Source organism: Heterodontus francisci, chromosome 8 (assembly GCF_036365525.1).
Source record: "Heterodontus francisci isolate sHetFra1 chromosome 8, sHetFra1.hap1, whole genome shotgun sequence".
Lineage (NCBI taxonomy): Eukaryota > Metazoa > Chordata > Chondrichthyes > Heterodontiformes > Heterodontidae > Heterodontus > Heterodontus francisci.
In genome coordinates, this window is record NC_090378.1 from 16,689,273 (window position 1) to 16,705,061 (window position 15,789).

General features: G+C 40.8%; 1 protein-coding gene across 1 annotated transcript in view; it reads left to right on the forward strand.

Annotated features, from left to right (window-relative positions):
- pigk (phosphatidylinositol glycan anchor biosynthesis, class K) overlaps positions 1–15,789 on the forward strand; it is a 128,576-nt gene that overhangs the window by 48,008 nt on the left and 64,779 nt on the right. The window contains exon 9 of the mRNA XM_068036706.1: positions 3,586–3,758. Within this exon, the coding sequence (XP_067892807.1) occupies positions 3,586–3,758 (173 nt within the window). The remainder of the gene's footprint in view (positions 1–3,585; positions 3,759–15,789) is intronic.

The window sequence follows — 15,789 nt, forward strand, 5'->3', positions numbered from 1 at the left end:
CGATAAGCCATGATCTAAAGCAAGAAGCACCTTGCATTTATCATGGAACCAGACAGCACAGAGGGAGATCTTTTGGCCAATCATGCCTGTGCTGGCTCTTTGAAAGAGCTATCGAATTAGTCCCACTTATATGAACTTAGGAATTAGGAGCAGAAGTAGGCCACTCAGCCCCTCAAGCCTGTTCTGCCATTCAAGAATATCATGGCTGATCTGATTGTAACCTCAACTCCACATTCCCACAATACCCCTGATAACCTTTCACCCCCTGCTTATCAAGAATCTATCTACCTCTGCCTTAAAAATACCCTGCTTCCACAGCCTTTTGAGAAAGAGTTCCAGAGACTCATGACCCTCTGAGGGAAAAAAAATTCTCACCTCTGTCTTAAATGGGCTACCCCTTATTTTTAATCTGTGACCTCTAGTTCTAGATTCTCCACAAGAGGAAACATCCTTTCCACATCCACCTTGTCAAGAACCCTTACAATCTTGTATGTTTCAGTCAAGTCGCCTCTTGTTACAACCAGGTGAGAAAGGTGTCTAGGGGTCTGTTGCTATCTTCACCCGGTCTTATTGTAACAGGGCTTAATTTTAAACACTTTGTTTTGAGCTCCCCCTTTGTGAATCCTTGTTCACAACTTTCCAATTATAAGGCAAAGAATTGAGCACAGACAGGCTTTCTTTGGTTTAAAGAAGAAAGATGAAATTTATTAAACCTTCAACTCTAATACGGTTCACTCCTATGGATATACAACGTGCCCACGCTAGCATATACACGCGATATAAACATGCAGATAGGGACAGAAAAGAGCAGAAGAAAAGATAAATAGAACAGTTTGAGGCCATCTCTTGTTACTGTGCTTTGAGCTCGCTGTAGTCCTTGATTGAAGATATGGTATTACGTTTTGTTGGGGCCCAGTATTCCTTTTAAACCTTGTTCACGTAGGAGACTTTTTCTCTCTCTGGGCTTGCGTGTCTTCACAAGATTCAGTTCTGTGGGAAACAGATGGGACAGGCAGACACGAGAGGAGGTAATTCTTGCTTCAGTTCCAGGAGAGATCTTTACTCCATGAGCACATGCTTTGTCTCAGTTCAAAACCCTTTGTTGGAAGTTCAAATTCTCTGCAACTAGTCATGTGACACAAACTGGTCTGACTACTACTTCTGTGTATTGGGGAAGCAACGACTGGGTCCCCATTGTTCAAACACTGCTAGTACTATGCAAATGTCCTTCCAGTCAGGGTTTACAATTTTAAGTTTTAATGTTCATGTGCTGAAATAATGTGTGCCTCAGTCTTGGTAGGTGGGGGGGGTGGGGGCGGGGTGTGCTGGTGGTTGCCTGACACCCTTCTAAACTCCAGTGGATATAAACCTAACCTGTCCAACCTTTCCTCATAAGACAACCTGCCCATTCCAGGTACCAGTCGAGTAAACCTTTTCTGAACTACTTCCAATGCGTTTACATCCTTCCTTAAATAAGGAGACCAATACTTTCACGGTACTCCAGATGTGGTGTCACCAACGCCCTATATAACCGAAGCATAACCTCACTACTTTTGTATTCAATTCCCCTCACAAAAACGATAACATTCTATTAACTTTCCAATTAAATGCTGTACCTGCATTCTAACCTTTTGTGATTCGTGCACGAGGACACCCAGATCCCTCTGCATCTCAGAGCTCTGCAACCTCTTCACCATTTACATAATAGCTTCTTTTTTATTCTTCCTGCCAAAATGGATAATTTCACATTTTCCCACATTAGACTGCATTTGCCAGATATTTGCCCACTCACTTAACCTATCAATATCCCTTTGTAGCCTCCTTATGTCCTTTTCACAACTTACTTTCCTACCTATCTGTGTCATCAGCAAATTTAACAACCATACCATCGGTCCCTTCATCTAAGTCATTTATTTAAATTGTAATAAGTTGAGGCCGCAGCACAGATCCCTGTGATGCATCTTGCCAACCAGAAAATGACCCATTTATGCCTACTGTCTGTTTCCTGTAAGCTAGCCAAACTTCTATCCATGCCAATATGTTACCCCCCCACCCCCAACACCATAAGCTTTCATTTTCCATTATAACCTTTGATGTGGCACCTTATCAAATGCCTCTGGAAATACAGTACATCCACCGGTTCCGCTATATCCACAGCACATGTTACTTCTTCAAAGAACTCCAATAAATTGGTTAAAAATAAGGCAACCCGCCCATATCCCACTCCTCTGCTCTTTCTCCATTGCCCTGCGTGTTTCCTTTTTAAGTATAAATCTAATTCAAGTTACTATTGAATCTGCTTCCACCTTTCAGGCAGTGCATTCAAGATCATAACACCTTGCGGTGTTCTTTTTTAAAAAAAAAAAGTTATCCTCATCTCCCCTCTGGATTTTTTGACAATTATCTTAAATTTGTGTCCTCCGGCTAGTGGAAGCAGTTTCTCACTACTCAATAAAAACCCATCATAATTTTGAACATCTCTATTAAATCGCCTCTTAACCTTCTCTGCTCTAAGGTGAACAAACCCAGCTTCTCTAATCTCTCCGCATACTGAATTTCTTCATTCCTGGTACCATTCTGGTAAATCTCCTTTGCACTGTCTCCAAGGACTTGGCATTCTTTCTCAAGTATGGAGCCTGGACTTAGATAAAATACACTCGCTGAGGTCTAACCAGTGACTTGACAACAGCAATGTATATTTGAATAGCTCCTTTAATGTATAAAATGTCCCAAGCAGCTTCACAGGAGCATTATAACTTCTGACACCAAACCACATAGAGATATTAGGGCAGATGACCGAACGCTTGGTCAAAGAGGTAGGTTTTAAGCAGCGTCTTAAAGGAGGAAAGCGAGGCAGAGAGATTTATAAAGGTTTGCCATCACTTCCTTGCTTTAACAACAGTGCCTCCCACAGTCTCAGGACATCCCAAAGCACTTTACAGCCGGTCAAGTACTTTTGAAGTGTAGCCACAGATGTAAAAGAAGGCAATGCGGCAGCCAATTTATGCACAGCAAGGTCCCACAAACAGCAATGTGATAATTTCCAGATAATTTACTCTTTCAGTGATGATAGTCGAAGGATAAATATTGGCTCAGGCACTGGGGACATCTCCCTTGCTATTTTTCGGAATAGTCCCATGGGATCTTTTATGTCCACCCGAGAGAACAGTTGGGGCTTTGATTTAAGATCTCATCCGATCGATGGTGCATCTGACAGTGATGCGCTCCTTCAGTACTGCCTTGGGATGCCAGCCTAGATTTTGTGCTCCAGTCTCTGGAGTGGGACTTGAACCCATGGGGTTCTGATTCAGAGGTGAGGTTGCTACCACTGAGCCACAGCTGCCCCAATTGAATGACACACAGGGGCTTGAGGAACTGAATGGCCGTCTCCTTTTCCTAAAGCTTTGTTGTATCTCGCCAATAGGAATATTTTTGTCAGTTACACTGATTCAGGAAATTGCGAGGCCAGCTATGAGCTCTGTATCCTGTGTACTTGCAAGCCTTGCACAAACTTGCTTGTTCTTTAATATCTCTGTGAGGAGCTCCTTGCCTCTGCATTCACCTTTGACTTCTCTTGCTTTCCAGTTCAAGGTCTGCCCCCCGAGCCTGTGCGTTTCTACCCCGGGGCACAGGACTGACCTGTTCCAGAGGAACCCCAAAAGCGTTCTCATTACAGACTTCTTCGGCAGTGTGCGCAAGGTGGAAATAACAAATGATGCTGTCCGACTGACCCCAAATGACACTGAAACCGAACTCAGGTAAACGTGTGTGTGCGTGCATGTGTCTGGTTGTTGTCTGAAATGGGATGATGTTGGAGAACATATAGATTATCGTTTTTTCCTGAAATCAAGGCAATGTGACTAATGCAAGAATTATGGTTAAAATGTAGCAATATAAAGTTAGCCATTCTGAAATCTTTCAGGGATAAAAGTGTCTTGAGCAAATAATACAGGAAAGGGAAGTTTCTCACTTTATTAGTTCCCAGAAAGGCATTCAGATAGACATGTGAATTGACAGGTGGCTGACCATTGTCTAATAGGATGATAACTTTAGACAGTGGAGCAGGGTATTGATGAGGTCGCCACTGTTGGGCATGTTCCGAATCTGTTCGATGACCTGAGGAAGATGCCTAACAAAGTTGAACTCAAGCTAATACCTGATGACTTGTGAATTGTACAAATCACAAATGTGAACATGTATGGGCAATGAAGTTAATAGAAAGTGGGGGGGGCATAGCTCTGCTTTTTGTTACTTTGGTGGAACAGGAGATAGCATCAACGCAGCCAGATGTCCCAAGCGCATAAATGTAGCAATGCAGGTCAACAAAGGCATAGAAACTGTAAAGCAAGCACAGAGGTTCACTGAGGAATAGAATTCAAAAGCAGATAAGTGATAAATTCTCATAGTACCTTTTCTGGACCACACTTGGAGTGCTGTGATTAACTCTGGTCTCCGTATTACAAAAAGGATGTAGAGGCACTTGATAAATGCAAAATGATTCACAAGGATACCAGCACAATTGTGAGGGTACAACTATCGGGAAAGACTCAACAGGCTGGTGCTCTTTCTCTAGAAAAGAGAAGGGTGAGAAGTGACCTGATAGAGGTCTTTAAAGTAATGAAGGAGTTTTGATAGGGTAGATGTATCCACTTGTGGGGGAGATCAGAACTATGGAACATAAATAAATCCAATAAGGAATTCATGAGAAACATCTTGGCATGGAAATAGGAGTAGGCCAGTCATCCCGAGGAGAGATTGAGTAGACTCGACCTAGAATTTAGAAGAATGTGAGGTGTTCTAATTGAAATATATAAAATTCTTAAGGTGCTTAACAGGGTAGACACTGGGTAGATGTTTCCCTTGGCTCAAAGAACTAGGGGTTACAGTCTCAGAATAAGGGATTGGCCATTTAGGACTGAGATGAGGAGAAATTTCTTTACTCTAAAGGTTGTGAAGTTTTCAAATTCTCTACCCCAGAGGGCTGCAGATGCTCAGTTGTTGAGTATATTCAAGACTGAGATCAATAGAATTTTGGGTATTAAGGGATATGGGGATAGCATGGGAAGGTGGAGTTGAGGTAGAAGATCAGCCATGATCTTGATGAATGGCAGAGCAGACTCAAAGGGCTGAATAGCCTAACCTCCTATTTCGTATGTCGGGGTAAAAACTGTCAGATGGAGTTCAGTGCTAGGAAATTTAAGATCATCCACTTTGGACTTAAAGATAGGCCAGAGTGCTTTCTAAATGGTGAGGAACTAGGAGCTGTGGAGGAGCAGAGACATTTATGGATCTATGTACAGAAATTTCTGAAAGCTAATGGACATGTACAAAAAATAATTAAAAAGGTGAATGGAATGTTCATCTTTATATCGAGGAGGATGGAATACAAAGGGATACAAATTATGCTGCAGTTATATAAAACTCTGGTTCAACCCATCTGGGCTACTGTGTTCAGTTTGGAGCATTGACCTTCAAGGATATATTGGCCTTGGAGGGAGTGCAGTGTAGATTCAGCAGAAAACCGGGGCTAAAAGGATAAGTTATCAAGACAGTTTACGTAGACTGGGCTTGTATTCCCTTGAATATAGAAGATTAATGGATAATCTAATTGAGGTGTTTACCCTCTCAAATCCTATAATTATCCTAGATAGAGAGAAATTATTTCCTCTGGTGAGGGGGGTGGGGGGAGGGGTGGGGGTTGTACAGAACAAAGAGGCATAACTTTAAAATTACATTTAGGCCCTTCAGACATGATGTCAGGAAGTAGTTCTTCATACACAGGGTAGTGGAAAGCTAGAACATAAGCTGCTGGGCTCCAATTGAAAATGTTAAAACAGATTTTTTTTAGGTAAATGCATTAAAGGATAAAGAACCAAGGCAAGTAAATGGAGTTAAGATGCAGATCCGCCATGATCTATATGAATGGTGGAATAGACTAGAGGGGATGAATGGCCTGCTCCTGAAGTGTCTCATGAATTCAGTATTGGATTAATTAATGACTGTTATATTTATGTCCCCTCATTCTGATCTCCCTCACAAGTGGAAACATCTTCTCTCCATCAATCCTATCAAACTCCTTCATTATTTTAAAGACCTCTAAAGGGTCACTTCTCATCCTTCTCTTTTTAAAGAACCAAGTCTGTTGGGTCTTTCCCTCACAAATGTGCTGGTATCCTTGTGAATCTTATTTGTATTTATCCAGTGCCTCAACATCGTTTTTGTAATATGGAGACCAGAGCTGTTCGTAGCACTCCAATTGTGGTCCAAAAAAGGTACTGTGAAAATTTAACATCTCTTCTCTGCTTTTAAATTTTATTCCTCAGCGAACCCCTGTGCTTTGTTTGCAGCTTTTATGCCTTTGTTGATCTGCGTTGCTACTTGTGAATCTGTACCCCTAGATTCTTTTGCGCCTCTAACCTATTTAGACTCAAATCTTCAAAAGAGTAGATGGTTTCCTTATTCCTCCTACCAAAGTTCACCACCTCACACTGTATTGAAATTAACTTGCCATTTACCATGCCCATTCTGCAAGTTTGTTAATGCCTTGTATTATGTCACCGTCTTCCTCTGTATTAATGATACCTCTCAATTTGGTGTTGCCACAAGTTTTGTTGTACTTTCAATTTCTCAGTCCACATCATTTATGTAAATGATGAACGACAGTGTCCCAGCACTGATTCCTATGGAACAGTATTCCTACTGTTGGTCTGAGCAATTATCTTTAACCCCTAAGCTCTGGTTTCTGTTTTGTCGACGGTTTGCTAGCCATTCTGCTATTTATCCATTGTGTAGATGAGTTGACCCTGTTATATTCCTGCATACTCTGATATGGTCAGCGATGCCTGTTTTAGCAATGTCTTGTTCGTTGAAAGAGCGTGTATAGAAATGTTGAAGTGACTAGAGAAAGACGTTTTATTTAATATATTTGTTGGCTTTTAGAAGCAGATTGTCAGATAGAGGCTCCATGAATGCAGTATAAAGGGAGTGCTTTATTTAGTGTGTAGAACTATGTGTACAACTCCCTCTAGTGTGATATTATTGTAAATATTAGAACACAAATTTCAGTCTGTTTGTGTTACAGGTGAGAATATTTCTGTCACTCTTGTTTTTGGATAAGTTGTACAACATTCTTTTCGCCTTGTTGCTGTGAATAGGTTGTGCAACGTTTGGCATCGAGTCTGCTAGGGCTCCAAGGTCTCGTGCAACTTCTTCATTAGTTATTTCAATGCCACTCTTGGAGTACATTTGCCCACATTAAAGTTCATGTGTTATTTTTCTGCCCACTTAGATATTTTGACCAACCTGCCTTGTCATTTTTGAGCTAACTCTTGCAAATCAACTGCCTCTGCTAGTTTGACATTGTCTGTGAATGTGATCAATTTACATTGAGCTTCTAAATCTATAATCGCAGAATTGTGCTTTTTACGAGGTGGTTATTGTATAGATACTTCTCAAGCTTATTGATTCTGCAATTTCACATCGGTTTAAAGAAATGCAAATGGGAATGTTGTCACCCATTTTGAAACTAAACATTGCATCACCCTGTTTCCAATCCATTGGAACCTATCCATTGCCCAGTGACACTCATAATGGCAGTCATTGTAACACAACTCTCCTGCCCTGTCTCTTGGTGCTCTGAGATAAATACTATCTATCCCTAGCGTATTTATTCAGTTAGAGCTGGTTTCACCTGTAAGACTTTCATTATTAATTCCGCTTAGAGCGGGGTATGTTGTTCATAATTATTGAGGATTATTAATTATTTTGTGCTCACCCTCTATTACAAATGCAATATCACTTTTTTTCTTGCACTCATCTCTTCTCTGACTGCTCTTATTGCTGATGTGCTGGAGGAACATTGTACTGCTATGTTTTGTATCTGCGGATATTCCTTTTACTAGATTTCGCTCCCTCTTGCCTCTCAGACCATCTACTCTCAAATATTCCTTGGCACTGTTGCGAAGAAGTGCGGTGTTTTGGGGTTTATCCCTGGTGTCCTGGCCAATATTTATCCCTCAATCAACATCACCAAAACCGATTATGTGATCATTATTGTTAATCTGTTAATTGTGTATTAATTGTTTGATTATATACAGGGGAAGGGTGTTAATGGAGGTCTTAGTTGAGCACTTATGAGCAGGCAGCCACTGAGACTGGTGGAGGGTTTGAGTGAGGAGCTACATGTTTGTAATCCTTTTACTCTGCACAATAAATGTGAAACTGAGTAAAGATAGGCTCCAGCATTATCCTTCCATAACAAGCTTTCTGGAATTTAACAATTATCACATGGTAGTTCGTGGGTCCTTGCTGTGTACAATATGGCTGCTGCATTTTCTACATTACAAATGTGACTGTACTTCAAAAGTATTTATTTAGCTGCAGAGTGCTTTAGGACATCCTGAAGTTGTGGTAAGTGTGATATTAATACAAGTATTTTCTTTTCCGTTAAGTTAGACTGCTCTACAGTACCTGTTCCTAATACAAAGTCATTTGTTTTACCAGAAAAAAATATTACTGAAAATTTAATTTCAGAAGCAATAAAGGAAACTGAATAGATCAACAACATAGCAGTTCAGTGAACATTTAAACTGGTTAAAGATATCATAAATTAGTCTCTAGTTGCAATTTCTCATTCGTTAAACTGCAGATTTAATAGAGGTGTTCAAATTATAAGGAGTTTTGATAGAGTTTAACAGTAGAAACTATTTCCCACGAGCAGGAGGGTTGGCAGTGGGAGAGCACAAATGTAAGGTAATCGGCAAATGACCCAGTGGGGAGAGGGGTGTTTTCTTTATGCAACAAGCTATGATCTGGAATGCACTGCATGAGAGGGTGGTGGAAGCAGATTCAGTAATAACTTTCAAATGGGAGTTGGATAAAAGTTGAAGCGCATGGGGGAGTGTGACTGATTGGGTAGGTCTTTCAAAGAGCCAGCACAAGACATGCTGGGTGGAACGGTCTCCAGCTGTGCTCTGTAATTCTATGTTATTAGATGTAATTTTCATACTGTCTAATTGTCTAGGACAGAAACAGGAAATGATTATGTTGCCTTAATTTCTGGATTCCAATGATGATGGAAGATGTCTGCTGCTTTGAATTTTGTCATCTATTATTATAGTAGACCAACTCTGTAAAACTTGGAGACCTCCACAAAATATGAGCGCTGCGATGTACCAAATAATAGTGTGTTAGAGCTGCTATCCATTAGGTGGTCTCATCACTTTTTTCAGACACTGGTGGTGTTTCTAAGCTAATCTATCCTTGCAGTGATTTCTCACTGTGCAAACCATTGGAGCAGGACTTCGAACATCGCATCATGAGGTTAATGACAGGAAAAAGCCATTTGGCCCAATAAAGATCATTTGCCTTGGATTAACAGCAACTTGCATTTGTACAGGGCCTAGTAAAACATCCCAATCGGACAGAATTGACACCGAAACAAAGAAGGAGGTATTAGAACAAGTGGTTAAAACCTTAGTCGGACATAGGTTAAAGGAACAGAGAGAGGTTTAAGGAGGGAATTCCAGAGTGTGGGGACTAGCCAGCTGAAAGCACAGCTACCAACTGTGGGACGATGGAAATTGGGGTTGCATAAGAGACCAGAATTGGAGGAAGGCGGAGATTTCAGAGGGTTGTAGGGCTGGAGGAGGTTATAGAGCTAGGGAGGAATCATGATAGCATCTAGTTGTACTTTGGATGAACCACTATTTCTGTCTCTGAGCCTGCCTGGTAGATTATTTCAAGGATTTTTTTTCATCTTTGAATGAAAAGGATTTTGCCTAATAACTGCTTTTTAATTCATTTTTCACTTATTTAAATCCTTCCCTCTGGTCCCATTTCCTGTTCTCTGAACTGGGTAGATAAAAAAAAAAGACTATCATGAATATTAAAAGAAACTTATAGTTTTCTTTCAGTGCAGAAACTTGCCTCCCATCCTGCTAGACCAGTCTGTTCACATTAATAACCGACAACTGCCCCGTGCGTTCTGGATCGGCAAACAGCAAAGAGGTTTGGGTGGTGGCTGGGGAGCAGTGGTGGAGGGGGAGAGGGATGCCTTGACCATAAGCTGCCCTGAGGGCTGGGCTGAAGTCACTTGACCCGAGAAGTCATGTGATACTTATTACAAGTGTCTATTGAGGTAGAGACCATAATTGCAGTTAAAATGGAGTTGGATTAGGATTTGAAAAGGTATCCTTTTTAAAAGGCGACAGAGCATTTTGTGGGAGGGGTGGGGGGAGGTGGGGGAGGTTTAAAGCAGATTATTGCGGTTGAGCAGCTAGCACTAGAACATGCACTGTGGGCAGAATGGCCTCCTGTACTGTAGATTCGATGAGAAAAATGATGAGTTAATCTGATCTTTGGTGGTGTTGGTTATGGAGGGAATGTTCAGCAGGACTTGGTTGGATCTTCTTTCTCCTCTTTAAACAGTAGAATGAGATCTTTGAACATCCAGCTCAACTACCTGAACAAGCAGATGAGCCATACATGTTTGTAACTCCAACAGTGCAGCACTCTGTTAGTACTGCACTGGAGCATCTGCCCAGTCAGTGTGCTCAAATCCTGGAGCAAGAACCTCCACAGCCTTCTGTCCTGGAAGCTAGAGTGCTACCAACTGAGCAACGATGCTGTCCGAGTATGGCACAGTAGGTGTCGTCATGTCAAAAATATCACTGCATCTGTTTGAAGCCTCAGCAGCTTGATATTTGAGTGTTCTGGCTGTTTTTCTTTCCCATTGGTGCCATCTAGGAACAGGAGGCCATTCAGCCCATCGAGCCTGTTCCATCATTCAGTTAGATCATGCCTAATCTGTATCTTACCTCCATCTAGCTGCCTTGGTTCCATAACCCTTAATACTATTGTCTAACAAATATTTATCAATTTCAGTTTTGAAATCCTCAATTGACCCCCAGCGTCAGGTGCTCTTTAGGGAGAGAGTTCCAGATTTCCACTACCCTTTGTGTGAAGAAGTGCATCCTGACGTCACCCCTGAATGGCCTAGCTCTAATTTTAAGGTTATGCCCTCTTGTTCTGGACTCGACCATCAGAACAAATAGGTGTTTCTGTATCTATCCTTTCAAATCCTTTAATCATTTAAACACGTCCAGTAGAACACCCTTTAATCTTCTATACTCAAGGGAATACACCCGCAACCTGTTCTCATAATTTAACACTTTTAGCCCTGGTATCACTTAGGTGAATCTGTGCTATATCCTCTCCAAGGCCAATATGTCCTTCCTGAGGTGTAGTGCCCAGAACTGAGCAGAGTATTCCGGATACAAAAACATAATACTGCGGATGCTGGAAATCTGAAGTAAAAACTAAGTGCTGGAAATACTCAGCAGGTCTGACAGCATTTGTGGATAGTGTTATGAAAGTGCTTCCATTTTAAAAAATTTTTTGAGGATTCGTGTTTAGAAATTGTGGAAATGGATTCATTTTGAAGTACTGAAGAGATTCCATAGATGCTGGACTTTTTTTTTTACAAGGTCACTGGAATGACTTGAGATTTTGTTTAAAAACAAATCCTTACTGGATGTCACATGCCTTAAGCTGGGTAATCAGCGGGAGCCTCGGTGACTCGGGGAGTTGTTTATAAATAAGTGACATGTCACGATTTATGTCGGTCAAGAGTTTGTTTTGTTTTGGATATTGTTTTGAGTCAATTGGGGGCCAGCCTGCTAAGAGAGAACCCACCAGCTCTTCCTTTTCCACCTCTTTGAGAAACCCTGAGAATCCAGTGTGCGGACTGGAGAAACTGATGCTGTATTTGTCCTGAAAAGCCCGTCGGATTAATCCTCGAAGTCGTCTGAAGAGAACTGCTCCAAAAAAAGATCCCAGTGACAGTCATCTAGATACCAGACTAAATGGGCCAGCGGAGAACATCGCATATCTTGCCTTCAAGAATTAACAAGTATTTGGCCGAAGTATTTTTTTTGTCTTTTTGTAACGAGATCTCTGCAGGGAAAACTTCTTTATTTTTTCTTTTAACAGGTGTGCGTGTTAGGTTAATTGAGAAGGCAACTTTGATGTTCAACCTCTGTGTTAATGCTTTGCACCTTTATTGAATAAGTCTTGTTTTATAATTTAATAATTTTGTTGTTTATTAAAGAAGCCTGGTTGGTGGATTTTATTCTGAAATACCTAATTGGCCGTATCGGTAACTGGGTAAAACATTTAAATATATGTTGTGACCCGTGGAGAAGTGGAATAGAGAAAGCCTCGGTCGTAACAAGAAAAACGGAGTTAACACTTCAGGGCAATGACCTTATTTCAGAGTACTCGAGATGCTGTTTAACTAGAGCTTTATACAACTGTAGCATATATTTCACCACTTTATATTCCTTTAAATAAAGCCTTTTTTATTGCTGACAGATATACTGCCTTGACTCCTACTGGGATCTGTTGCACAGATGTTGGTCACACACGTAGTACCTTTACCCAAATGAACATACTTCTTGTATGAGCTGAGACTCCTGTGCTCTCTGGCAGGATGTCCGTTGATGGTGATCCAGAGCAGAGAATAATCCCAGCTTCTCTCATCTCTGCACATAATTGAAGCCCCTCATTCTAGTACCATTCTAGTAAATCTCTCCTGTGCTCTCTCCACATCCTTGGTGTCCTTCCTGTTACGACCGAGGCAGGAGGAGTGCACCGTTTATTCTAGTTCCACTTCTCCACAGATCACAACGTATATTTAAATTTTCTCCCACTTACCGATACGGTCAATCATAGACTCTATTTCTATCCCAGAATAAAACACATCAACCAGGTTTCTTTAATAAAAAATTATCAGTTTATTATAAAACAAGTCTTAACCAGTAATAAAGTAAAGCATAAACACACTATTGAAATATAAAAGTTCCCTTTTTAACCTTCTCCCCTCTCACAAGCCCATACATACACCGGTTAACCAAATAAGGTAGAGATTTACTTGTTAGAGCTCTAGTACAATAAAAAACAAACAAACAAAAAAATGTTGACCAAAAATACTTGCTAATTCTTGAAGAAGAAAAAGAGATGTGAAAAGATGTCAGAAGTCCATTTTGGTTTGGCATCCCAAATACGTATAGATGGCTGACACTGGGATCTTCCTAGAACAGTGCTTGTCAGGCGACGTTGAAGATCAGTTTGGGCAGACATTCCAGGGAAAATACAGTAACGGGTTTCAAGCAGTTTCTTACACTTGCTTCTCGAGGTGGAAAACTAGCAGGCTTTTTCAAAGAGCTGGAACAGACTGAGCTGGGTGTTGCTCCCTTGGCAAGTTTTCTCCAACTGTCTTTTCAAACCATTGTCCATATCGCAACCCACTGTTCAAAGCAAAACCAAAACCAATATCACAAGAATCAAGCCTCCTGACCCCTATAAATCTTGACCTGTCACTTCTTTGTAAACATCTTTTCCTGAGTCAAAAACAACCCCTGCTGGGTAATCGTTTGAAGACAGGTGTCTTCCAGTAACTGTTTACAATCCAGATTTCTTAGTGACCCTTGTAAAAAAAAAAAATCAATCCATGGACTCCTTTTTGGTTTTAAACCACAAATCTTCAAAGTTTAACAAAAAAAAATAGGAGTACTTGTAACATTCCTAAAGTGTGCTTCCCAGAATTGGCCACAGTATTCCAGCTGAAGCCTAACCAGTGATTTATAAAGGTTCATCTTCCTTGCTTTTGTACTGCATGCATCTATTAATAAAGCCAAGGATACTTATGCTTTTTTAACAGCTATATCAGCCTGTCCTACCACTCCTTTCCCAGTTCCTGTTCCGAATCTTTCCACTGATCAAGAGTATTGCTGTCCATTGCTCCAATCTCCATCTCCGTAGATGCTGCAGAAACTTTGGCTGATCTTAACATGAGGCCGTATCTTTCTATTCCTTTCTCCCTTTTGTATTTGTGTAAATGGCAAGTGAATTTCAATATGGCTGGGTGTAAGATGCTGGATTTTGGTAGGAGGAATAACAAGGCCACGTACCCCTTAGAAAATGAGAGTCTAAATGGGATAGAGGAGAAAAAAGATCTAAGGATATGTAATCACAAATCATTAAAAGTAGCAATGCAGGTTATCAAAGCCATAATAAATCCAACCAAAGCACCAGGGTCGGTTTCTAGAGGGATAGAATTGAAAAGCAGAGAAGCTATGTTAAACTTGTATAGAACCTTGGTTAGACCACATGGGGTACTGTGAACAGTTCTGGTCTACATGTTATAAAAAAGATGTAGAGGTACTGGAGATGGTGCAAAAAAGATTTCCAATTATGATACTGGAACTGAGAAGTTATACCTATCAGAAAAGGCTCGGGGATCTTTTCACGAGGAAAGAGAAAGCTCAGAGGTGACCTGATAGTGGCTTGAAATTATGAAGCGGTTCAACAGGGTAGATTTAGACATAATTATATGAAGGGAAAAAAGAAGGATGTGTCAAAGGGGTTAGATGAAGAAGGATGTGAGGATGTGGAGCATAAAAACTGGCATAGATCTGTTGGGCTGAATGGCCTGTTTCATTGCTGTAAATACAATGCAATTTTTATTTAGCTTCCTCTTAAATGCATCTATGCTAGTCACCTCAACCACTTCATGTGGTAGCGAGCTGTACATTCTAACCACTCTCTGGGTAAAGGAGTGTCGCCTGAATTCCCTATTGGATTTATTACTGACTGTCTTATATTTATGACCCTCATTCTGGTCTCACCCACAAGTGGAAACACCATCTTTACATCTACTCTATCAAACCCGTTCATAATCTTAAAAACCTTTGTCTTACATAATTATATGTAGCGTAGGCTTCCGGATGACTCAATGATTTATATTTTTAAGAAAACATATTTTCCCTTAAAATAAGCTGGCATTGAGTTTGCATTGCTATTTATAATGCATAACAGGAAGCAATGGTTTCCCAGGAAACGGGACACTTTGAGTCAGGCCTGTAACACACACACACCTACAGAGGGGATGATTTATTAGGTCTGATGCTGGCCTGTTTATCAAAACTATTACTTTCTTTTGTATCCTTTTATATAGGTGTTGATGACATTTTACTTGGTTGCATTGTGAAATTCAAGCAAATTTATCTTGCTTTATCCGATATTTGAGGTAACTACCTTATCGATTTCATAACAAGCATGTTAGTGGATCACCAAGGAATTGCTCCCAGCTCATTTCATGTGATGTTTATCTGCTCGGAACATAACTTGAGATTGAGATTTACCTGGGTCAATTCCAAGTAGCCTTTCACTGAGGTGTGTCCTGCAGGACAATGGGTTAACTAGGCAAATCCAGGTAATTGTACAAAAGAAAGCAAGCACCTTTCATTACCTTAGGACATCCCAAAACACTTTTCAGCCGATTAAGCACTTTTGATGTATAGTCACCATTGTAATATAGCAGCCAATTTGCACGCAGCAAGCTCCCATGAACTGCAATTTGATAATGACCAATGACCTTTTTTTTAAAAAAAAAGTGATTATTGATCAGAACTCTGGGAGAAAACTCCCCTGCTCCTCTTCAAAATAGTGCCGTGGGATCTTTTACCTCTGCCTGAGAGGGGTTCACATTAAGTCTCATCCGAAAAGTGACACCTCCAACAGTGCAGTACTCTGTCAGTGCTGCACTTGAGTGTCAGCTTAGATTTTGTGCTCAAATCTCTGAAGTGCGATTTGAACCCACAGCCTTCTGATTTAGAGGTGTGTGTGCTACTAACTGAGGCAGGGACAGCATCACTTAACAGAAGCCTCCAGGACAGCCCACCGAAATGTGATTGATATTCAGTGAACCAGTGTTCTCTGTACGAGGAC